The 24,893-nt window shown below is 41.4% G+C and overlaps 1 protein-coding gene across 2 annotated transcripts in view; it reads right to left on the bottom strand.

Moving 5' to 3' along the window:
* The window catches only part of ERGIC1 (endoplasmic reticulum-golgi intermediate compartment 1), a 102,394-nt gene extending 78,802 nt beyond the window's left edge, over positions 1-23,592 (bottom strand). Inside the window, exon 1 of one of the 2 annotated variants that reach the window (XM_044454205.1) lies at positions 23,473-23,592. In XM_044454205.1, the coding sequence (XP_044310140.1) occupies positions 23,473-23,492 (20 nt within the window). In that variant the 5' untranslated portion in view covers positions 23,493-23,592. Of the gene's footprint in view, positions 1-15,019; positions 16,110-23,472 lie in introns of those variants that run through there. The other variant, XM_044454206.1, reaches the window with a different exon arrangement.
* Between the last annotated feature and the right edge of the window lie 1,301 nt (positions 23,593-24,893).

Genomic DNA, 24,893 nt, shown 5'->3' with positions numbered 1-24,893 from the left:
ACGTGGGATGGGAACAGAACAGCTGTTGTTTCGCAGACGCACATTGGCAAAATAGCATATACTTCATCTCACTGAGACATCTGTCAGTCAAGAGACACTGCTATGTGAGGTGACTTTGACACGGAGAACAACATGCTAAGCTGTCAACATCATGACTTTGCACAACACGATAACCTACCCTGCAAATAACATGTGGGTTACCCAACAAATACTTAAGTTTACCAGGGATTGATTTCCTGTTCCTTCTCCTAGGCCTCCAGATGGTATTCTAGGGTCCCTCACAGCAGAATCAGCCTTGCTCCTCCAGCATGGATCATTGCCCTATTTTTGTTTACTGTTTTTCTAAAGCCCCATGATGCTGTCAGGGTCAGCCATTCCACTGATGCCCAAGCAGCACTTTGGAGCAAGAAGTCCCAACTCGCAGCCTTTCCAAAAACATTGCACCAAAAATGTGAAGAAATAACTTCATGATTTTTTTTCAGGAGTGTGGGAGTTAGTCTTTCAGAGCTATGCAAGCACACTCTTTTGCTCTTTCTATATATGCAGTCTTGTTAATTGGTAGCTCCACTTGTACAACTCCAAAAGACTGACAAATATATAGATTTATTTTAAATTACAAATACATTTGTGCATAATTTCTGGCACTGAACTTTTTTATATAAAAAAAGATAAGAAACCAGCATGGTTGCTCCAAAGTGCCACTTGGCAATGGTGGCGGGACTGTCATTGGTGGCAACAAGTTTGCCAAAAGTGACAAGGAGTTTTTGCCACTCTGGCCAAGCAATTTACTCTACTTTCCACAACCCACTTAGGAGATCAGTCTTCTGAGTTTGAGTGACATTAACACCTATTATGGGCTCAACAATCTAGATATAAGCAAGGATTTGTCAGACTACTGAAAACAAGCCACCCTACACCAAGTGGTCTGGGTTCAGATGACACAACTACTCAGCCTGGCTTGTTAGCCACAGTAAGTTGTAATATCATGCAAATCCAGTCACTAAGACTGATAAAGATCTGAAGCAGAAAAGGAAACCATATAAATCCTCCTGAGAAGTTGAGATGAATTGCCATACATTTTAAATATTCTAATTCTTTCTGTGTGTTGCCTTTAAGTACTGCTTTTTGGTAGAAAGGTGGGATATAGATAACATAAGCAAGCAGTGGTGAATCAGAGTTGATTGAAAAATAGAAAAGTGTATCAGCAGAAGATCAAAGACAGAAGATCATTCTACAGGACGGAGATGGGCAAGCACTGTCCTCCAGATTGGGATCTGCACCAGTCATTGTCAGAGCTGAGATTTTCTTTTTACTATGACCATTTTCCTCATAATTACGCTAATCTGACAAAATTTTCAATCTTGGTACCAGAACATGCTATTTGCCCCAGCAAATAACGAAATTTAAGCACTGCTGAGTGCCCAAAGAGCCCCATTCACTGCTGCTTTGTACCACTCTAGCCTCACCAGTTTTCACTCAGCCCTCATGGAGAATAGATAACTCTGGTGCATCTCTGGATCAGTCTGATCACATCAGGAATGACTGAACAATGCAAACCAGAATTGCCCAATGGAGCATGCTCATTGCATCACTGCATGTGTTCCTGTTCTGGTTCTACTTCCTGCTAATCAGAAGGAAAGCTCAGCACAATTACACAGAAACAAAGTTAATGGATTCCTCCAAGAACAAGTAAATCTTACTGTTAATATTCTACAAGTAGAACCTGCCCCCCTTCAAGATTCCTTCCAATCAGCTTGCCATGACCTTTCCCAGGATATTCCAAATCCATTCCAGTTCCTCCACACACTCCAGTTTCCCCTTTCAAACAGTCCACCAGTATTTTTCAAATTATTTATCTCCCTTTCAAACAGCCCATTCCACCTTTTCTACATGCTCCATCTTCAATGGGCTGCTTTTGTTTCCCCCCTTTGGATTCTTTCCTGAAGTATTTTTTACTCCTGCAAGCCTCTGAGTTCTCCCAACTACTTCCCTCTTGTATGTGTGCATAGGGGAGTGCAATTTCAGCAGCATAAGATTTTCACTCAGATAATTATGTTCATCATCATTCGTTAAGGAAGCATCTTTGGGTAGATGAGTACATTGCTTATCAAAAGTTTGGAAAAAGCTGTTTGCTCCCACCCTTTTTCTAGCCATTTGCTTTGAAATGGGATGCGGCCAACCACCAGGTCACTACTGCTATGTTAGGTAGCTGACACCCACATTAAAACTATTGTAAATCACTGGGATTGTACAAGAAGGAAGAGAGGAAGCAAATGTGCTGCTTGGGGTGAAGAACAGTACTATCAGATCTGGACCCAGCCAGTAATAAACACTTCAGCTTGTTAAATTCTGTAAATGACTACAGTCTGCACAGCACTGCAATAGTATAGTTCACAACCTGTTCATTAAGGCATACCTCCCCCACAGAGGAAAAAGTAAGCGGTGAGAATGGCAGTTTTCAGAAAGAAAAGGGCCCCCACGACAACAAGTGCACACCACCCAGACTAAGTGTTTTGAGCATGCCACTTAATTGCCTCTCAAGGTCAGTTTTCTTTCTCTACAATCTGGTGAATCATTCTTGTGAGTCATCCATCAAAGACATTTGAAATCCCTTCACCACATACACTCCTCAAGTTCTCAGACAAAACTGAGGTGTTTGAGGGGCACAGAGGAAGACAAGGTAGACTTATAGACAAACCACAATGATGGCATGCTGAATTGCAGAGGAAGAGAGAGAAAGGTCTTCAACACTCTATATTCAGGTTGTTTTCCTGAGCTGACAGTTCCTCCCAACACACACACACACACACCCCTTCCAAGTGTTTATATACAAAAAAGCCTCCAAGATTCTATAAAGAAATTAAGAAAAAGTGTTAAGCAAAGCACCGGAAATATAAAAAGTGAATTATCAGACCAAGTTGGACATTAACATGGTAAGCATGTCATGAGTGGAGCTGGCTGGAGCAAGGGGTCAGACTAGGTGGCCCAGGATGCCCCTTCTGACTTGCTCTGTTTCTATGAATTCACATTGTTTTGCATGAACCACAGATTGTGTTTTCCCATATCTGCAAATATATAAAATTTGGATTTTGTTTTCCCATATCTTTTTTTTTGGAGGGGCAGAGGGAGAAGGGGCAGTGAGAGAAGAAATCTTAAGCTTCAGTTCACGACAATTCTAACACACTGAGCTTACAATGGTAGCTTCTGGTTCATCTCAGAGCCAAACTAGACGTGATTAGCAATTGTATAAATCACTTTCTTTAAAGTGAAATGCAAGGGTCCCCATTCTGGATAAAGAGGGCTTTCGCCCTTTGTATTCACTGCAGTCCTGAAAAAGATACAGTTCCAGTCTGTAACTTGCTCAGACAGCTCCCAGTCACACGATCACAAAGCCTTTCTTCCAGGTAAGAACAGCAGGAGGCAAAGCATTTAAATCCCCCTAATGCTGAAGCAAACAGGGTGAGGGCACACCTGTTATTTAGTTTTAAAACACCATTCACACTACTGTTAATTGCATGAATGGTGTCATATCTAGTTTGGACCTCAGTACGTATAGAGAAGGAAGACAGATAAGAAATACAAACCACATTTGCACGTAACAATTAAGCTAGGATTCCTGGTTTAGCATGAAGAAGCAGCATGCGGGCCTGTACAGTTCATTTGCTTCTGCTTTCCTCCTCACAACTGCAAGAGTAGTTTCAGAAATAGTTAGTGTCATGTCCATGCTGGGATCCTAGTTTTTTGCTCCCAAATAAGTAATGGATGTGAGCCAAGAAAAAAACTAAGTTTCTAAGTTTAGGAGTTATGCTAACCTATCCATTTGCCATTAATGTCACAAGAGAAGCAGCAGCCAATAGGCATGCTGCTCCTTCACAGGAAACCGGAAATCTGGGCCTGTTATATGGAAATGCAGACACAGTCAAAGCAAGTTATCATTCTTCTTCTCAACAGAAGCTGAGGATGAACTTTCTGCTGTCCATTAGCTGGCATCCATTAATGGCATGCCGGCAAAGCCTAGGTCTCATGAAACACAATGCACACCTATGCCTGGGCAGTTCCACATCAAGCTATCAGTGGAGGCTCACCTGATAACCTGCCACTCCACCAAAAACATCTGCAATCTAGATTAACCATTCTCTACAACCTCTAGTTTTCTGCGCCACAACCATCTACTATGGTACAGTGTTTATTCATATGAGCCTCCTCCTAACAAGAGGTTGTAATAATAATTCCCCATCACAGATAGTTTGTGAGAACGAGGCCTAAGCCTGAGCGAACAATGATTCAAAATTATGACAGGAAGAGAAAGAAGGCCAATCATTTTTTCACTTTTTAATATTCTGTTTCTGGTTATAGTAAAACACTTTTCCTATATATCCCAAAACCACAAGCTTCAGCTTATGGCTGCCTTACAAACTTATAAGTTATCATCAGTATTATAAATTTCAACTTTTCTCCTATAAACTGTACTGAAGTTAGTAGTACAGCTTTTGGTTCTATTCTTAATTCACAGAGCAGAAAAAAATAATCGTGCCACATATCCAAAAGCACAGGCCAATAGCTGCCACAGAAGTACAAGCAGGCACTACCTGCAATACCTAAAGTGCATAAGGCACATGTCTACTCAGAAGTAAGTTGAATTCAGACTTGCTCCTAAGGTCAGTCTGACCGATTTCACCTCAAGGCACTTCTAGACGTATTTCTCATTAATAGTAATCACAAAGCTACAAAGAATCAGCTAAAAAGAGGCATCCCATACAAATGATGAACTGGAGTTAGTGTGGCGCCTTAACACAACAGTTGCCAAGTACCTGCTACCTGCACTGTTTCTTGCTAGTATATTTGAACCAGCAGTAATCAATTGCAGGGAACATGAATGGCTTGCAAGCATCTGGCCTGGCATGACTGTTGGGGAAGGCCAGTCAAAGCATCATGCACAGCAAAGCTATTCAAACTTGAGGGTAAATACACTACAAAGCAAGAATTGCTGGAGAACGGAAAGCCACTTCCTTGTGCTAAATGCACAACTGAATGCAACCAGAAAATGCCAGTGGTTTTTCATCTGAAGACCAATGAATGTAATCTAACAGAGTTCTCCAGTACTAACCTTTGGCCCTAAACATACCAGAGGTTTGTTTGTTGTTCGTTTCTTCTTGCAACATCTGTTATATAAGTAAATTTAATTCACAAGCAGCTTGATGGTGGAGAACATCACACTGTATAAAAGGCTATCAGAAAGGACACAGTTGTTCTCATGCTGCAGGCAGAGTTACTTACCTAGAAAGCAGAACTGTGAAGCTTGGCAAGCTGGCTGTTACTGCATGGTTTAAACGACGCACTCCAAAATGCACAATAAAGTCTCATTAGGAGATTATTCTAGCCAACCAAAGTAATTATTCCAGCCAACCAAAAATGCATTTCTTGCCAATTATGGTGGCGGGGGGGAGATTGAAGAAGCAAGGAACATGCTTTGGTTAAAAAGACTTTTCAGAACACGTTTGGCTTCAGGCCCTTGCCCACATGACAAACTGAGCTACATCCGCTATAACAGTGGTCAAGAACAATGCTTGATTGTATATAATCTCAAAGTTATCATAAAAGATTATGCTATCTTAATGCCTCAAACTGATTTGCAAACAGGTTATTAAAAGCATATCATGCTGTTATTTCTACTTGTTTCTCTATTCCCTGAACAACTGGCATAGTAATATTTGACATACAAACACAGTATGTCTGCGACAGAAAGAAACGATTTTGTTCACTTCTAGTTCATAGACACAGGATCTGAGTCATCCGGAGTTATTTGCTCTGCGGATACCTTTTCTGTAATGCACCTGCTCTCAACATAATATTTACTGGGCTATGCAGGCTGACAAGAAGGAGGATGATGTGCCATATGTGTGGGGGTAGAGTTGGCTTTTCAGAAGTTTAATTCTACAACTTGTGGTTCTACAAAAAGATAAGTTAAGCTGAAAACCCCGCAACACAAATCAAACATGCCGAAGTTGAGGCCACACACTCATTTTTCTCAGCTGATATGATCATTTGAAGACAAAGATTAGTATCATTGTCTACAGCAGAGTTCCCTAACCTGATGTTTTCCAGATGTGATGCTCTGCAACTCCCATCATTCCCAGACAGAAAAGATCATGCTGGCTGGGGGTGCTGTGAGTAAGCCCAACACTTCTGGAGGCATCAGGTTAAGGAAGGCTGGTCTTCATAGAGGGGTCCTGAAAAAGTTAAATAGTACATGTACAAACCCATGTGTTTCATTTATAAATAAGGGATGCCTGTCTTGAAATTAATGTTGTTTGACACGCAAGCCCTTCCCCCAAATCCTAAATAATATGACTCTGGTCCCTAGTGGTATAGTAATGGCGCTTTGCACAAGCCTAGGGATAGTCATTATTTTTGTACACTCTGCTGCTAAACCTTAGCACAACCATTAGGAAAGGAGAACATTTAACCATGTACAACATCAAGCAGGTTGATAATCTAATTATTCAATAGCTAGCACGTTTCAACCTTTCCTTGGATCACCGCTCTGAAACAATGACTATTGCCTTTGCTTTTTGGGTAAATCTTTGTCAACAGCACTTAAATCCTAAGCAGTTATGAACAGCCTGAAACAAGACCAAGGGACTAGTAGGATCACTTTGTTCTGACAAAGAGAGCACATAAATTACTCAAACATAAAATAAAACAAATTAAGTTCCTTCATAATTGCTGATCAATCTGCTTAATTTTTGCTCTTTTATGCACACTACAGAAAGTAACAACAATCCACCTGTATTACTTGGTGGCTGCTAGTGAGCCTACTGATTGGGCATGTGTTGCAGCAGAGTCATAGGAAAATTTGCCCCCCACATTGGCAGGGATATACGTTGCCTGTGGCAATGTGTCTTCAAGCTCAATCTGTCAGGTCACCTGTGGCTATAAACAGTAACTGCCCATCTTTGTAAGACTTAGATGATCTCCTTAGATGATTTGAATCATATCATTTAAATTATATCTCTTCTGGGGGCTGAAGATGCTAATCTTGGATTAGGCAAGACTTGCCACTGTGCAGTGTCTACACGGCTAACTAGGAAGCTTATTGCAGGCATCATGCTCACATTTCTTCAGGGACTCCAGCAGCCATCATTTTATGAGCACCTCAAGCCTGTAATGCCGTCTGTTCCTATTACTTGTCTGAGCTTTTTCCTCACTGGAGGGCAAAGTCACAATTGCAAAATGATCTTTCATCCAACTTGCATCCTATTTGCTTGCCAAAGCTACTGCAGCCCTTATTCAGTGAGAAAAACTAGGGGGATCTGTAGTTTAGACAGAACACACTGCTGCGCTTACAGTACCAAGGAGGATATATCAAGGATGCCAAATAAGCAAGGCTGAACCCCATCAAAAACGGGTTCATTAAATGCTTCACTATAGTAGGGCACTGAAACCAGAGCTTTGGAAAATTAGCATATTTCTGTGGATGGTTAGGAACTGAATGGTACTTCTAGAGGAGTCATAAGAATGACCTTGCCGTTTTTCACTGGATAGCCTGCTGAATTGTCCCTGACAATTCTAAACACTTGATTTGGTCTTGGGAGAACGAATATCTTGTTTAGATCCCTGTTACTTTCAAGATGGCATTGTAGTGATCTAAGTATGGTTGCTCCAGTAAGAATGGTTAAGATGTACACTGAATAAGTCATATTCCCTGAAAATTACAGGTTTGTATTTATACTGGATCCTAGATCCTGGTGATGCCATGAACCACCATTGATTGATTTGATTTGGTTTGGTTTCTATTCCAATTTTTCTTATGAACCCAAAGCAAGCACATCCTGCTTGTAGGATTCCCAAATTCTTGCAACCACTGCCCAAGATCCCAGTAGAATTTTCCTTTGCAATTTTAATGCATCAATGGAACCAGCTGATGGTACATAGCCAAAAATGTTTAGTCATCATGGCCTGGGCACAATAAAGACTGTCTGAAGGCTATTTAAGTCAGAAGTCACTGATAAAGTTGTACATTCTCATTACCATTGGGAAAGAATTCTGAGTTAGACTAACCTGATGTAACAGAGTTCCTCTTATACTGCTAGTGTCTTAGTTCTCTATATCAAGGCATTCCCAGGCACTAAGCCTACACTACATAAACAACACTCATCCGCACCCCTGCCACGATGCATAGCCAATTCCACACAGAGAGACTGCTTCTTCCAGGGTTACAATACGGATGTTCAGCTCAGGCAATTCATGATCAATCAGTGTTGCCTTGCAAACTGCTTCTCTCTCCAGACATTCAAAGATGCAATTGTCTTGACATTCTAGCTTCCCATCTTAAATCTTTTACAAATTTTGGGTAGTTTTATCAGCAGGCAGCCCATGATGGTTGTTCATCCCCTCCCAGACAAAGAGGAGAGGAGCCTAGAGCAATTTTAAGTTTTTTTTCCTCCATAGCACATAAATGCCGTAACATTTATTATCCTGACTATGCAGAACACATTCAATTATTCATGATCTTAAAATATCTAATTTATTCTGCATACTTCTGTAAAGTCATTTTCTAACCTGAGTCATATAGGAAAAATAAAGAACTGTGGGGTTAGCTCCAGTAAAATACCTTACTGGATAAATAGGTCATTATCAACTTCTGTCCTAAGGCTTAGCACCTGCTATTGTTACACTCAATGCATGCAAACTTTATGACTAAAATAAAAACGTTGCTCTGTTCTAGCTTTTACGCATGAAAGCAAATTTCTCACTGCCCCCATTCAAGCACAATGCCGCAAGGAGCAGCCTGCTCTCCCTTCCCAGCACAGCTGCAATTCTGCATCCATTTTAGATAGACCACAGGTTAGCATGCCATTCAGGCCCTAAAAAGTAGGGGAAGGCAAGCTTTGCAGCCTCATGGGCACATCTGGAAATGTGAGAAACTGTCCTAGACACCATCATGGAAGGTGTATCTTGTTGTGAGAGCTAGTCACTATGTGGTGGCCCAGAGGCATTTATACAAAAGGAGGACAGCAGCAGAAGCCCTTTTGGCTCTGATGTGACCCTAGATGCCAGTAAGAAAATGGGTTAATCGATTTTTAAAAAAGCAGGAAGGGGAGGGAGGTACCAAAAATATATCTAGGGACAAAGTTATAGCCACGGCTTCATGTTGCCTACTCCTAATTAGTCTTAATTAGTAGAAATAAGCACGTTTCATAAAACGTGATTTAAAGCTGGCTTGTTTCCATGTACCATTATTAAGATTAACCATGGTTTGAGTTCAGAAAGCATGGCAAGATACCGTTAATTGAAAAGGAAACAAAGGCTTCAGAACAGCTCCTCACTGGAAGAGGAACAGGGGGCATGGAAGTCAGGGGGAAAATTAATTATAGTTGGCTTGTATTAGCATTACAGTTGACTGTCCACATTCATGAGGGTTGGGGCACAGGACCCTCACGAAAGTGGAAAAAACATGCATATTTATATCCTCCCTGTCAATCCTTAACTCTTAAACCTAGTCAGCTACTAGGCACTAGCTGAGGTGCAACACTGGCCCAAATCATTCCCCGTAAGGGAGGAAGGCCAGGTGCCAGCCACAACAGGACCGGTCCAGGTCACATCCAGAGCTGCCACTGTGTCCCCCCAGTTGCGGGGAGCAAGTGCCTCTTCCAGCTGCAGCTCATTCCCAGCCCCACTTCACACCCCAGCCCTCCAAAAATATCCCCATTTAATTATTGATGGCAAACTAGCGAATAATCAGATCTGTAAAAGTTAAACCCATGGAAGCTGAGGTTCCACTGTATTTCCAAACAAGTTCAGCATTATTTCCAAAACAACCCTTGCCAAGTGCACTGCTGATTGTTCCATGTCAGGCTTTCACACAAACACTTCCAGCAGAATATAACAGCAAAACTGTTTAGCATGAATGTAATTGTACTTCATCTGCATTGTTAGTAACATTTGATCTTATTAACCAGAGTCAAATAACAGAAGTGGTCCACATAATCCACCCACTTCCTCACTCAATAGAGGAAACATTAATATGCAGTATAGTGCTGGGTATAAAATGTTATTTATTACATTTCTATACCACCCAATAGCAGAAGCTCTCTGAGTTAAAACCATAAATACAACTCAATGAAATATTATATAAACTTTTAAAAGCTTATTAAACCTAGCAGCATTCCAAAGATTTAGAACACAGAAACAGGTTAAAAACAACAGAAACTGAAAGAGTAAAATGCCTGGGAAAATAAGATCTTTACCAAACATCAAGACAACTACAACACAGGTGCCAGGTGAGCCTCCCTGGGGAGCTCATTCCACAATCAGTGTGTCACAAGAGAAAAGGGCCACTTTTCAGTAGCCAAGCACCTCGCTTCATTTGATGAAGGCCAAAGGCACCCAGAGGAGGGCTTCCGGGAGGGAGCTAAGGGTCTAAGCAGGGACAAATGGGAGGAGATGGTCCTTTTTAGATGACTTGGCCAAAGCCATCTATGTCTCTGAAAGTCAATAGTATTACTTTGAATTGGGCCCAGAAAAGGAATTGGAGCTAAAGTAGATGGAAAAGTACTGGCATAATATGATCTCATTGGCTACTTTCCATTAACAGTCTCACTACCCTATTTTTGACCAGGTGAAGTTTCCAGATGATTTTCAAAGACATCCCAATGTATAAAGCATTGCAGCAATCCAGCCAAGAGGTTACCAGAACCTGCATAATTGTAGCTGGACTCCTTGCAAGAAGGGCGAGTTCCAAATATAAATAGATAAATGATGACGATCCTGTAAAGCGTGACAGGACTAACCCCATATTATATACTGCAGTAGAGGGTATAATGCTAAGAGGGAATTATTTGCCTAAGGCCACCTAGGGAATTAATGGCAGAGTAGCTGAATGGTGGACTTTTCCAATACATAGTTCAATCTCTTAACTGCTATGCTACTCTAAAAATTTGGCATAATCAACCCTGTCTTGTGAACAAATACTGATATCCCACATTGCAATCTTTATCACAGTTATGACTTGCGTAAGAGTGAAGACAAACATAGGAAGTTGTTCTTTGAAAGTCTGACCAAGAATCTAGACGAAGCTGACAAAACACCTATTCAAAGCAGGATGAATAAAGTGTTTATTATACATGCCAACCAACTATTAAATGACTAAGGGATTAACATCTGTCAAACTGATAAGATGAAAATAAGAGCAGTCTTCCAGTGTCCTTAACTCCCTCAGCTTCTTCAATTAGAGGCTGACCCTGCTCTGAATTCATGTACTGAGGAAACGGAACACCATTCAACGCCAATCAACTCCTCCCTCTTAATTCCAGTTCCAAAACCAGCTTGAAATTAACAAAGGAAGTTTCTCAAGCAAGGAGGAGTGCTGACTGCCAGCCAACAAGGATATAATGCTATATGGAATTTGCACATTCTGCTAAAGAACAGACAGTACATTAATTACATCAGCATACTAAGCAGTAGAACACTGACAAGGTATATAGTCAAGAAGAGTATGCAAGAGCAAAATACTGGAGCCACTTATGCATCTAGCTAAACAATGACCTGGTTCACATGTCACAATGGCAAATCATGGGTTATTTAACCCAAAATTTGCAGGAACATGCAGCACCTGCAAGCTACTTTGAAACAATATCCAATCAGAAGTTATCAACTTGACCTGCAAACCCAGACCAACTGTTTGTATAGGAGATAAACAAAAGAGTTTAACCCATGGTTTGTTGTCAGGTTACTACTGGGTTGTGTAACTTCTAAACAACCTATCAATCAAGGTTTGCACATTCTGCTGTGATTGAAGGTTGTTTATAAAAAACTGAAGCACCTTGCTGACTGGGTATTCCCCAGCAAACTGCAATTTAATGACTTATTACTTAATTTGCCACCTGACATACAAACTGGCCCAACAGATGCAGGCAACAGGGCCTCCCTCTCCTCATCCACTCCCAAAAGGCACAGAGTTACATGGAAGTTTCCTGCATCCATTCTTGGGGCCAACTAAACTGCACATTCTGAACCTGCAGCTTACTATGCAGAGTGGTGGACATATCAACCCAGGCTGTTCACAACTGCTACACCAATTGAAGAACATGAGCTGAAAAAGTCCATATAAATGCTCTGTATAAAAGGTTTTCATACTCTATGTGGATGTGATCCTACCTACCTACCATTTTTAAGTGAGACTGAACCAGCTGAAATGCAGTGACTCTCCTGATACAGTTTGCAGACTGCTTTCCAGATAATGCTGTATAATCATAATATTTGCACTATCATCTGAACAAAGGAAAGAATTCTTCCACTCTACTCCAGGTTATGCTTATTCGTAATTTTAAAGTTATAGGTAAAACTGGCATTACACTTCCTCTAATGTTCATCCAGTTGTACTTTAAGGGCTTGGTCTTTGGGTGGGTGTACGAATGCATACTCCTAAGATGTGCTCCGAATCATCCTCAGGCTTGTCAGAGGACAAGTCACAACTGCTTTAGCAGAATACTTCCTAAATTCATTTTAAATTGATTTAACATGGACTGGGCAAGGGGAAAAAGAAAAGCAAGCCCATTCCTCTAGGGCAGAGATGGAACTTCCAGCCAATGGGGGTTGCTATCTAGCCTGCCAGCTTCCTCCACTGGACCCACTGCTTCTGTCACAGAGGGGGAAGCTCTCATCAGCAGCTGTTTAGCTTTTCCTGCTTAGTTATGAAAGGCCCCATTTGTCAGTGCTTAGCAGGTCCAGCATTTATACTGATCAGAGATGAGAGTGTTTCTATTCCGGGTAGAAAGAATGGGGCCAGGACCATAGGGGGAGCTGCTGAATGCTTCAGTTCCACTTCCTCCTGATGCTTGTCCTACTAGTAGAAATGCGTAACGTTGGTACCTCAGACACTTTTTGACGAGGCAGCTGCATGGCTCTTTCTAGCTTCCTTTGAGCAGACATGCAGAGGCTTATCCTACATGTTGCTTGTGCTTATTTCTGAGTACTTACTTTGTAACAATGGACTCGAGGGGGACCGGAGTCTCAGCTCCACTCACTTTTGTCTCCCATCAGTGGATCTCGGCCCCTAAGCGCTTCTCCAAAATGGAATACAACCCTAGGGCTGGAAAAGATTCTTTACCACTGCCCAAGGGGAAAAAACATGCTAGACAAATTTGACTTTCCAATGGAAGCTTGCAGCTTCAGCTTGTTCATGCCAAACTTCTGTCCTTCCTATTAGGCAGCAAGAGTGTAAGAGCAAACAAATACGATACAAAGCCACAATGTTGTATTTTTCCCCCTTTAATCCAACCAGCCACTTGGATTACATCACCGTAGAGGAAAATATGTTCAAGTAACAGGAGAGTATTCAAGAAGACCAACCCATTTTTGGACCAAAACCTAATAGCGTCATCACAAGTGAAGCAGTGAATAAAGACAACGAACTACAGCAGCTCCCAGCTGGCTTTTAAAAATGAGGATCATGAGAGACAGCAGTGCTCACCTGAATCCTATACTAACTTAACACCACCTAAATCTATCTTTAATACAAAGTAGTGACACAACATGGATGCCACAGTGAAATAGAAACCAAGTCTTGTGTTTTGGTCTATAGCTCATGTTATCTTTTTAATTCCCACAAGTAATCACGGGGAGCGGGAGGAGACCGAGGAAAGGCTTATGGCAGCAGGGTTAGGCAGCGATTCTTTCAGAGCTGATAGTGCTTGGAAATTTCCATAAACACAGGAGGTTATTGACATGGCAGGCCTTCCGCATGAGATACACTTAATGTTCGTGCTGTCTGGTAATAAACACACTCAATTTAACCTCATAATAAAATGATTTGGATCCGAAGTTCCAAAAGGGCAACATGACTCATATGGTGGTAGTAATACACCGTGCAGGGGGAAGAGGCAACTTTCGTCAGTGTCTCCACCCTGCTGCAGCTTCTTGCACTCTCTGAAATAACACAGGTGCTGAAGGCTGTAGGGGGAAGCAACAAATACGCCCTTCCCCTATTGCCACTGGGTTGCCCTTTCAGTAGACTGGTTTGTCTTAGGTGAACGGAAGGAGCCACTGGGTTGCCCTTTCAGTAGACTGGTTTGTCTTAGGTGAACGGAAGGAGCTTTTCTATTCATAAAGGGCAGCTCTAGATGCGGGGTAATACATTATCTATTCTGTCATATTACTACTATTTGACCAAGATAGGTATTTCTACGACAGGTTTAAAAAAAAAAAATGAAAAAGCAGAATTTAATTCACAGCATTTGACAGAGGGCCACTAAGTCAGTTTTAAGTGATCACAAATTAGACTTCCATAGGATTTTATTACATTTATTACCTTTATAGGTTTATTACATCTATGGAATGCACTCCCCAGAGAGGTCCATCTGGCGCCGTCATTATTTGTTTTTCGGCGCCAGGCCAAGACCTTTTTATTTAAAAGTAATTTTAATTGTTAATTTGACTATTTATTGGGTTTTATATTGTGCCGAGATGTCTCCAAACTTTTAAGGTTAATTGTGTGTATTGTGTCTGTTTTGTAAGCCGCCCCGAGGCTCTTTGCAAATGGGGCGGCATAGAAATGATTTAAATAAATAAATAATAAATAAAATTTAAATTTAGACTAAATAGAATAACTCTAACATAATAAATCATGAATTTCAATTGTTAGACATAAAATTGTTCCTATTTTCAGACTTTGGTAGTGAGAAGCATTTATTAGATTATGTGTAATGAGAACCAGGCGCTATAATTCAAGGCTGAATAAGAAGCACAATTGATATGGTTACTCTCCCAAATTACAACAACACTGGTGAGGCTAACAAGTCATGAGAAGCCATACTGGTTTTGTATCCTTGTTGGCCTGTCATGTTGTCCAGACCCAGCTGTGGTATTTAAGTGCAGTACATTGGGTTTCTGGAAACTACAGGAAGAAACAACAATTTTCGAATGGTTTCTACACTTCACCATGGCTGCTGGTGTCATCCAGACCCAGGAGCTCCATTTTTCCATTTGTGGTGAAAAAACATAAAGAGCAGCAACTCACTTTGTTCCCATTGTCTGAGCATGGTGCCCATCATCTTTCTGCAACAGGGAGAAGGCTAGTAAATGCACAGGGGAAGATGAGAGAATCACAAAAGAATCACGTTATAAAAAAGGCTTTGAGAGCTGGATTGGCTAAAAAGTGTTAGAGGTGGAGGTACAATCAGGGAGCAAAAGAAGGAGAACCTGGCTCAAAACCTCAGCGGACCAGTCAAGAAGAGGCAGCTGAGACTGACAGGGGAACATCAGAGTAAAAAATAGGATTTTGCTTGTGGAGGCTGCTGGGGTGCATAGTAAGGGTGGGGGGATGGAGGGGACAGACCATCTGACTGGTAGGCTGAGACATATCTGATCATGTCTTAACAAAATATCTCATAGGCAAAGTAAAAGCTAGTATTACTTGTTACATATCACAGGAACTCTTTTTGGTGACTGCAAATGCATCAACATTTACAGAGCCCACTCAAAAATGTCAAGCGCCTTCTCATCCACTTGCAGCACCCACCACAACAACACCCATACACACTTTGTTAGAAATTGCATCCTTATACATTTCAGCCACTAGATGAAGAGATTCATCACATCATGCTTTTAACTGGTACCTTTGCCACGAGTTTCTGAACTTTACAGACAAGCTCTCTCAAGACACCTGTTTATTTATTTATTATTTATTTAGGCGACTTCTATGCCGCCCCATTCGCCGAAAATTCAATAAAACAATATAAATTAACAATATAAATTAAGTCACCCTGGCCAAAGAATAAAATGAATAAATAATATTAACAATTAAAATAACATTTGAATAAAAAGGTCTTCACCTGGCGACTTACAAAGGTGTTTGTCCGCCTTTGAAAACTCTTTCAGAAACAACATAAAATTAGCAACATAGTCACTGAAAAATTACTCTAATACATTCTGTTCCTTTGATAAGATCAGCATTAAGAGACTTATGGCTATTTTCCATGAGAAAATACACATGCGTACATATAACACAGATAATGTCTTTAGCATTCACATTCATCTTTACCAATACCCTGTTCTTGACTCCTAACTAGATTCAAATATTACCAAAGCAGCACAGCCTGGAAATGGCAACATCGCCTCAGACATTATGATGTCATAAAAGAGAATTATGGCATTTGCAGATTAAGATTCCTCCCTCCCCCTTCTTTGTAATTACCAGCAGTAAATAAGATAAGTATGACAAATATAAGATAAATAAGAATGAGGGCAACAAAAAGGGTGGAGGAAGAGAGGAGAGAAAGGACAGCAACAAAAGGACTTGATTTAACAAGGTGCTGTTACTGCACACACATACACACATGGAGAAGTCTCAAGAGCTTCTTGTAGGAAAGGTGCACCAATCTCTTGATAATAGCAGTTGTTCTTTCTACACCTTTTTTCAGGTGTGTGCTATGTGTTTTGAGACCAGGGAGCCATGCAAAGCAATGTCAAGGCACGTCATGCCAACTTTCAACAGAAAGACATTGTGCAAATGTCAGCAATCCTCCAGGTGAGGATATAAGTAACCATAGGATAAACATCAGAGCTATTAGACAGTGAACAATACTACAACAAAACATAAAGATTGTTTTCTAGGCAAACACTGATGGCTTCTCTTACTCTTTAACAAAAAACAAACAAAAAAAAAAACTATTATCACTTAGCCTCAGGACCAAAATCATGTTCTACATAAGGATTCTATAAGATCTCCTTTGAGAGGCAATTTGATAAATGATTTTAACGTGCCACATATGCATGGAAAGAACAAACAGTGCACATTATCAGCCTGGAAGATGAATGCACAAAAGACACTTTGGGGATTTAGGATAAATCTCTTTTAACTCATTCTGAGCAGATGTGTCAAGGACTACACTGTCAAATCTTCTTTCAAATATGTGCCATTAGCTATGGATCTGTATGCACTGACAGAAGATTATACTCCAATCTTTTCGTGCAAGTAAACCTCATCCAGATGGTAACCCAAAAAAGAAACAATGAGATAAGGCCCAGCTGCCAAATAACTAGCACAGAGCACACCAATACTTTTGAACATGGCCATCATGGAATTGATTTTAATCTAATATTGGTATGAAGGAGAATGTTATCCATTTGCAAAATAAGAGAATTGCAACCCAAGTACATCATTAACACAGAACTTGAGCTTTACATTCCAGTTTCTCTAGCATACAGACTATCACCCATGTTAAAATTAGTCCGTTTACTTGGCATATATGTAGAGAGGAGGGTACGTGTGAAGATGGTCAATACCAATGCCAAGTGATTTAAGGACTTTTAGGTATGATCCTGTACTACTTATATATTCCTTGCCAAAGAACAAGACTGGATTGCTTAGGCACACAGAACACTGGCTCACAATTTTATTACCCATTTGTAAAAGGTTGACTTTTTTAAAAAGGCCAGTCAGATGTTCATTTTTCTCATTTCAGGCAAGTTCTGAAAAGAAGGGGAGCCTTGTAGTGGCTTAAGGAACCAGTTTCAAGCAACCCAATACAGGAAAAAAATGCTTTGCTTCACTCCCCAAAGAGGTCCGCCTGGCACCGTCGTTACTGGTTTTTCGGCGCCAGGTAAAGTCCTTTTTATTTAAACATCATCTGGCCAGGACAACTTCTTCTTCCTTCTCTTTTCTCCTCCTATATTCTTTATTTACTTATTTTATACTGTTAATTTTAATTTTATATTATTGTATCTCAGTGTATTTTTTTGTATTTTTGTATTTAAGTGGTAATTTATTATGTTCTATTGTATTTGAATGTATCTTATTGTGTTGTAAGCCGCCCCGAGGCTTCAGCAAGGGGCGGCATAGAAATGTTATAATAATAATAATATCTAAAAATGGTACATTACTACTTAAGCAACTCTAAATGGGTCTAAGTTGGGGAAGCACCAACGCAGCAACAGCACCCTGCAAACAGCCCTGCAACCTCACACCAGCCAGGGAGGAAATAGGGATAGAGTTTATTTCCCCCCTTTAGAGTGAGGCTTTTTAAGTTTTCCCTCCAGCTGGGAATTCTCTATATCAAACTCTAGGTTGCTGTAAGAGAGGAGCCCAAATCAAACCTCTCTTTGAGTAAGGGAGTCATTTTGGATCCAGTAGATCCAAAGCATGCTCTGACCTGCCCAAGGGACCGTCCTGTTGGTAGACTTTTTGCTGGCATGTGCTTTCCACCTGCTTCTGTGTAGCAGCATGCTTTACTGTAGCAAAGACCCTTACCCAGCCAACTTTAATTCCCAGCTGGAAGCCATGGGCACCTGTCTCCATTACATTTTAAGGTAACTGATGGCTGCAGAAGCTTAGGCTGCAATTCTGTATACACTTTCATAATAGTAAGCATGTTGCATGCAGTGGGTTTTTCTTCAAACATACCATGCACAGAATTATGCAGTTAAGCAAAAAATAGTAAAACCTTCCCAAATACAAAAAGAATTATTGGTGCCAGAGCAGGTAAGACTGATAAATGTTAAAAAAAGAACCTCTAGTACCAGACATGGATTAAAAGAAGCAAGTTTCAAACGAGAAAGGTAACTAGTGGGATGCCACATGGTTCAGTTTTAGGCCCTCTGCTCTTCAACATCTTTATCAATGATTTAGATAAGTAAGTACAAGGAGCAGTAATCATATTTGCAGATGATACAAAATGGGGTGGAATACCAAATACCCTCGAAGACAGAATGAAGATTGAGGATGATCTTGATAAGCTTGAACACTGGGCTGAAAGCAACAGAATGAGATTCAGTAGGGACAAATGTCAAGCCTTCCACCTAGGAAAAAGGAACCAAATGCATTGATACAAGATGGGGAACACATGGCTCAACAGAACTGAAAAAGACCTCAGAGTTGTTGAGGACAACAGGCTAAATACGAGCTAACAACGTGATGCAGCTTCAAAAATGGCAACACTATTTTAAGATGCAGTAATAGAAGCATTACTTCCAAATCACAAGAATAATAGCCCTATACTCTTTACTAGTCAGACCTCACCTGGAATACAGTGTCCAGTTCAGGGCACCAAGATTTTGAAAAGATGCAGAAAAATTAGAAAGGGTCCAGAGGAGGGCAACAAAAATGATCCAGCATTTGGAAACACTGCCCTATGAGGAGAGACTGTGAGAACTGGGAATGTTCAGCCTTGAGAAGAGAAGACTGAGGGGGGACATGATATCATTTTATAAGTACCCGAAAGGCTGTCACAGAGATGAAGAACAAGATCTCTTCTCACTCATACCAAAGAGTAGGACACAAAATAATCAAGTCAAGCTGTGACAAACCAGATCAAGGCTAGATATCAGGAGTAATTTCCTAACTGTCAGAGCATTATGACAGTAGAACCAGTTGCCTAGAGAGGTTGTGGGCTCTCCCACCCTAGAGACATTCAAATAGAAACTGGACAATCATCTGAGTGAGATAGAGTAAATTTGTGTCCTGCAACAGCAGGGGGTTGAACCCGATGGCCTTCTTCCAACTCTACTATTCTATGATTTTAAGTTATCTCTGTAATCAACTGTAATACACCCCATATAGGATAGACCTTGAGGAGTGTTCAGGAATTCCATCCAATACAGAGTACAGCTGGATGACATAAAATATAAAAGGGACATCATTTTGTTGTGAACCGCCCAGAGAGCTTGACCTATTGAGCAGTACAGAAATATAATAATTACTAGTACTAATAATACACTAGACTCTCAGTTAACCGACACCCATGGGTATTGGTAGATGCTGGATAAATGTAGTTCCTGGTTGCTTGAGAGTTACCATTAAAAATAGACCTAATACTATACTCCATACCATACCATTGACTCTGTATTGACTTGATATTAATATTGAAATACAGTAATTAAAAGCAAATAAAAAGACAAACTCCCACCTTCTGAAACAGAGTCTTAATGTCATAGATCATTGACAAACCAACATTAAATTCCTTCATGAGCACTGCAGGACTCTCACCATTCTCAAGTCTCTTGCATATTTCCATCTTCTGCTTGAGGGTAAGCACTGTGCTTTGACCCTTACTAGGGACCTGTTTTGGCATACTTGGGGCTGAGAACACAAAATTTGAATTACAATAGATCCCAACAACCAGTATGTTTACACATGGTGAACTGGGAGAAGTGGGAGAAATAGGAGACAAACATGTGGGCTTACTCATAGCACTTAATTTCCACTGGAAATTGATTTTTATTGTAATTTTTATTTAAAGTATTATTTCTTTGATTTTTTTGCCAGTAGCTAGAGAGTGCTGGTTGCTTGAGTTAACCGAGAGTCTGCTGTAATTGGTAGAGCATTTGCTTCGCAGACAGATTGCCCCAGGTTCAATCTCTGACATCTTTTGGTAGAACTGGTTAAAACTCATGTCTAAAGCCCTTGATGCCCCTGCCAAAAAGTTTACAAAATACTGAATGCATTGGGCCAACTTTGTATAAGGCTGTTCTTTATGTTCTTAACTTGTACTGTATAGATTATGTGTTCATGTCTGGCTTCAGTTCAGAAGAACTGTGTGCAAAATGATATTATCGAGTTTGGCTAGAAGTGGATAGTCCCATATTCAGCGTCCTAAGCTCCTTAGAGAAAGAATGCATACAAATACATTTATATCCATAGACAAAAAAGAATCTGAAATAGGGGGATTGATACATTATTGCAGGAAAGGCAACAAGAATGTCCCTGCAACGTCAGCTATGCCATCAGTTTCAAACTGCACAAAAGGCGGTCCTTCCCCAAGCCTTCTTTTTGTCCAAGAAGAGCAAAATTATTAAGACTGTGCCAAGGTTAACACTTCTATATGCCATTTTCTGTCCTAAGGAAACTACATGATCTTCATATTTAGCATCATAAGCAGCATACAGGAATACTATACCCAGAAAGCCTCCTAAATAAATTTGCAGTATTTAGTAACAAAATGATGCAGAGATATTAGGCTCATCTGCCAACCAAGAAAAACACATAAGCTGCCACTGCCCAGAGTTTCTTTGCAATTGCCTGTATTGTGGAAAACAAGCTTTTCCTACCCTAAAATTTATTTACAGCAGCCTGAAACAGAACTGTCAAATGTCCTTCGCCAACACACCCAGGTGCCTTGAAGATCTGATAGAGAAGAATAACGTAACAATATTATATAATAGTAATAACAGGTTTGGAACAACCTCCTAAGTTCTATATACCTTCTGTGCCACCACCCCCACATCCATGAGCCAGGCCACCACACCCTCGCTCTAGGTCCGCTGTGTTAACTTATGTCATAAGAACTTCGGGCAGGAACCAAAGTACCAGGTACATCCCAGGCGTTATATAATAAAATGTTTTCTTAGGTAAGGACAACATCCCCATCTATGCTTCGCCCCATCAGGGAGGGAAGTAGCCCTGAATAAATGTATGCAGAAGTGGTGCCCTCAGCCCTTTCAAGGCGCAAGAGGGAGGAACAACTCAGCAAGCTGCACTGTATTTTGGCATGGGAGTAAATGTGTCAAAGGCTGGTTGTAGAACCTTTAAAACGAACAGCCTGAGACAAGCAGCCGGAAGCTGTTCTCTCAAGAGTGACTACCAGTGCAACAGCTTTGCCCTATTATAGAAGCAGAACTATTTCAAGACAATGCTAAGTATTCTAAGGAAATGGAACTGTTTCAGCAAGAAAGAAAAGTTCTGTTCAGCCTAAAAGCTTGCAAAACTTATACCGGGGGTGGGGGGAGGGGGCAACTCTGGAGACAAGAATGGCTGGGGCTGATGGGTATTGAAGGGCAAAATATATGGAGGGCCACAAGCTGCCTACTTCTACTGTTTAACAACCCAACTGGCAATAACAAATTTCAAACAATCAGTTTGGGGATTTAATTAGAGTATGAACCAATGGCTGAAGAATAACTAGGATGAAGGGAAATACTATTTTTCCATCAGAGAACTTAAAACAAACACAAAAAACACCACTCTCAAAAGATTATGCTGCCTTATAGAAATGATATATAAGATAGAATATGGAGAAGAAATAACTGGGGAGACAGAAGAGACATATGATTTGGCAAGTGGTTTTTGGTTTTTTAATAATTACAGAAGGCTGGTGAGATTCAAACAGCACGAAATAATGGTATCAGGCAGACACTGAATAAAGTTATAATTTCTTGAAAACATGAATGACAGAACCATGCCTCTGCAGGTAACACCACTCTGATATCATAGGCACAGTGAGAGTACAACCAGTGCAACTGATATAACAGAAGGGGTGCTTTAGAAGATAGTCCAGAAGTATATCAGCATACCATTTAAGAAGAGTATGTAGCGGTGATACATCTCAGCCTTGCTCCCATATATGCCCACATTCGCTTGCTCACTCTCTTTTCCCCACCCTGCATGTTTTCTTCTTCCCTGCTCTCCCCTCCACTCTTTTATTTCCCTCTCTAGCCTCGCCAGCAGTTATTTCCTATGATGATGGTAGACCTGTCAATACCCCAGTACTCTCCTTGTGATCCAAAGAATTTCAAGCCACAAAAGAAACCCGTGGCTTCTTGCAGGGTAGAACTTTCAGAGCCAGAAAGTTGCGCCTTCCACTCCTTCCAGCTGCAATCTGAGAAGCAGGTCCCATTGAACTCAGTTATGACTTTCAAGCAGAAATGCAGAGAATTGCACTGCTCAACATTCATTTCTGCACATCCTGCAAGGCCCTTAATCAGTGAGGTATTTTGCTAGAGAGCCACTTTCAAGAGGAAGAGAGAAAAAAAAAATAGACAACTCTTAACACCAAAGCACAAGGGCAAGTTATGACGGTTTCTTTCCAGAGGCACTACTTCACACCATCACCCTCTTTTGTGACTGGGGTGACAAATGAGAAACCCATGTGGCAGCCTCTTTCAAGCCAGATTTGGCCCAGGTTCTACAATCTCTTTACTCTTACCTAACACAGGAAGCTGTCTTACACTGAGTCAGTTCATTGTCTCATCTATCCCGGTACTGCCAACACTGCCAGACAGCAGCTCCCCAGAGTGTCAAGCAGGATTCTCTCCTAGCCTCATCAGCAGACACCTGGGATAAGACCTGGGATCTTCTGCATGTCTCCATCACCCAAAGTGACATGCCTCGCAACCACGCTTCCAAAGAGAAGCCACCTCCGGCTACAATCTGAGCTGCCTGCGCTGCCCCATGCATTACGACGCGACTGCGCAAAGGGGTCACAAATCGCAGTGCTCGCCCACCCCGGGCTCCCCCACCCGCAGCCCCATCCCTCAGCACCGCAGAGGGGCGCTCTGCATTCAGAGGACTTGTCTTGCGCCTACCTCCCCCCGCAAAGTGAGAGGGGCACGAGCGGGAAGTGGGGTGGGTGCTCCTGTGCTTCACCCCTTCCCGAGGGCCAGGGCATCTCCACGCTTCTGCCCATGCGCCAGGCTGCCCTCCATTCATTCCCAGCCGCGCGCGCCCACTCTGTTCCCCCTGGGGGTCGCAGGACTCACCTCCTGAAATCAAAGGGCATGTTGGTGGCGAGCGCAGCACAACCTCACCTCCCCGCCCCCCGCCACCTCCTCCTCCCCCCCTCCTCCACCACCACCCCAGGATTTCAGCCTCAGCCGCACCGGCTGCAAGGGCAGGAAGTGACGGACCCACCCGGCCAAGCCAGAGGACGCGCAGCACAAACTCATTGGGCGCCCAAACCCTGCCGCCGCGCCGCTTCCGCCGCCGAGTTAAAGGGGGCGGGCAGGTGGGCGCAAGGACCGAACCGCAGGCAGCGGGAACTCGGGCGGGGTGGATGCTGGGGCTGGGCCGTGACGGGAGCGGGGGCGTCTGGCAGGAGGTGGGCACCTGATTGTGCTTAGCATGAGACATTCAGACGTGCAAATACAAAGATGTAGAAACGCGTGACTTTTTGCAGTGTAGAACTTTCAGAGCCAGAAAGTTGCGCCTCCACGAACATACAGCTGGATGCTTCTATGAGGGCAATTTGTATGGATGCAAGCCTGCAACTATGAACTTTTTTTTATCCTGCAAATAAATCTTCCTGAACTCACTGGGGTATACTTCTGAGTAAGTCTATATGCTGAGTAGACCTGTGGTAAGCCCCGTAGAACTCAGTGAAGTTTTTTTCTGAGTCAATGTGTACTGGTTCGGGTTTATTTAAAACATTTTTATACCGTATCAAATTAGCCTAACGGTTCTCAAGATGGCTTACAATTAAAAAAAAAAAAAACAGCAGCAAAAATAATAGCACATTGTAAAGGCAGTCCATAAACTAATGAACTATAGCAATAAAGAAAAAGACAACCTAAGTAAGTAAAATAAATCAAATAATAGCCAATAAAACCATATAATCCCAGTTAATCTACACACACACACAATTATATTGGTGTATATGTGATTTGATTACATTCTGAATTGGTTGATCCAATAATACAGCCACAGCTTTTACATATGCAAAGTGATGCAGTGGAAAACACCTTATTAACCTTCCCGGTCACAATCCTAGACCTATGAATAGATACATAAGAATAGATCCAGCTAAACTCAATACAACTTATTTCTAAGAAAATTGGTGAATAGCTGTAATTGTAAGCATACTACTAGGAAGAAAACTGGGGACCACCAAGATGCGCTTTGGAAAGCATGTATAGAATTGTTCAAAACTGTTTAGTGGTAGGTAATCAATGTCATGTGCTTCTGAGATAAACTTGTATATACAGAAATACAGCTTCTGTATAGCCTGAAGTGCCTGATCCTACCTAATCTTGGAAGCTAAACAGGGTTGGGCCCCGTTGAATTCTGGGTAAGTAACTTAAATGTGAACCACCCAAAGAGCTTCAGTAAGAAAGGTAATGTAATAATAATAAACTTGTCAGAAATAATATTTAACATGAATATTAGATGGCAGAGCATCTTTACA

This window comes from Varanus komodoensis, unplaced genomic scaffold, assembly GCF_004798865.1.
Source record: "Varanus komodoensis strain SLA01 unplaced genomic scaffold, ASM479886v1 scaffold7_3, whole genome shotgun sequence".
Classification (NCBI taxonomy): domain Eukaryota; kingdom Metazoa; phylum Chordata; class Lepidosauria; order Squamata; family Varanidae; genus Varanus; species Varanus komodoensis.
The sequence above is the reverse complement of the archived record's forward strand: the minus strand, read 5'-3'. Positions and strand labels throughout refer to the sequence as shown.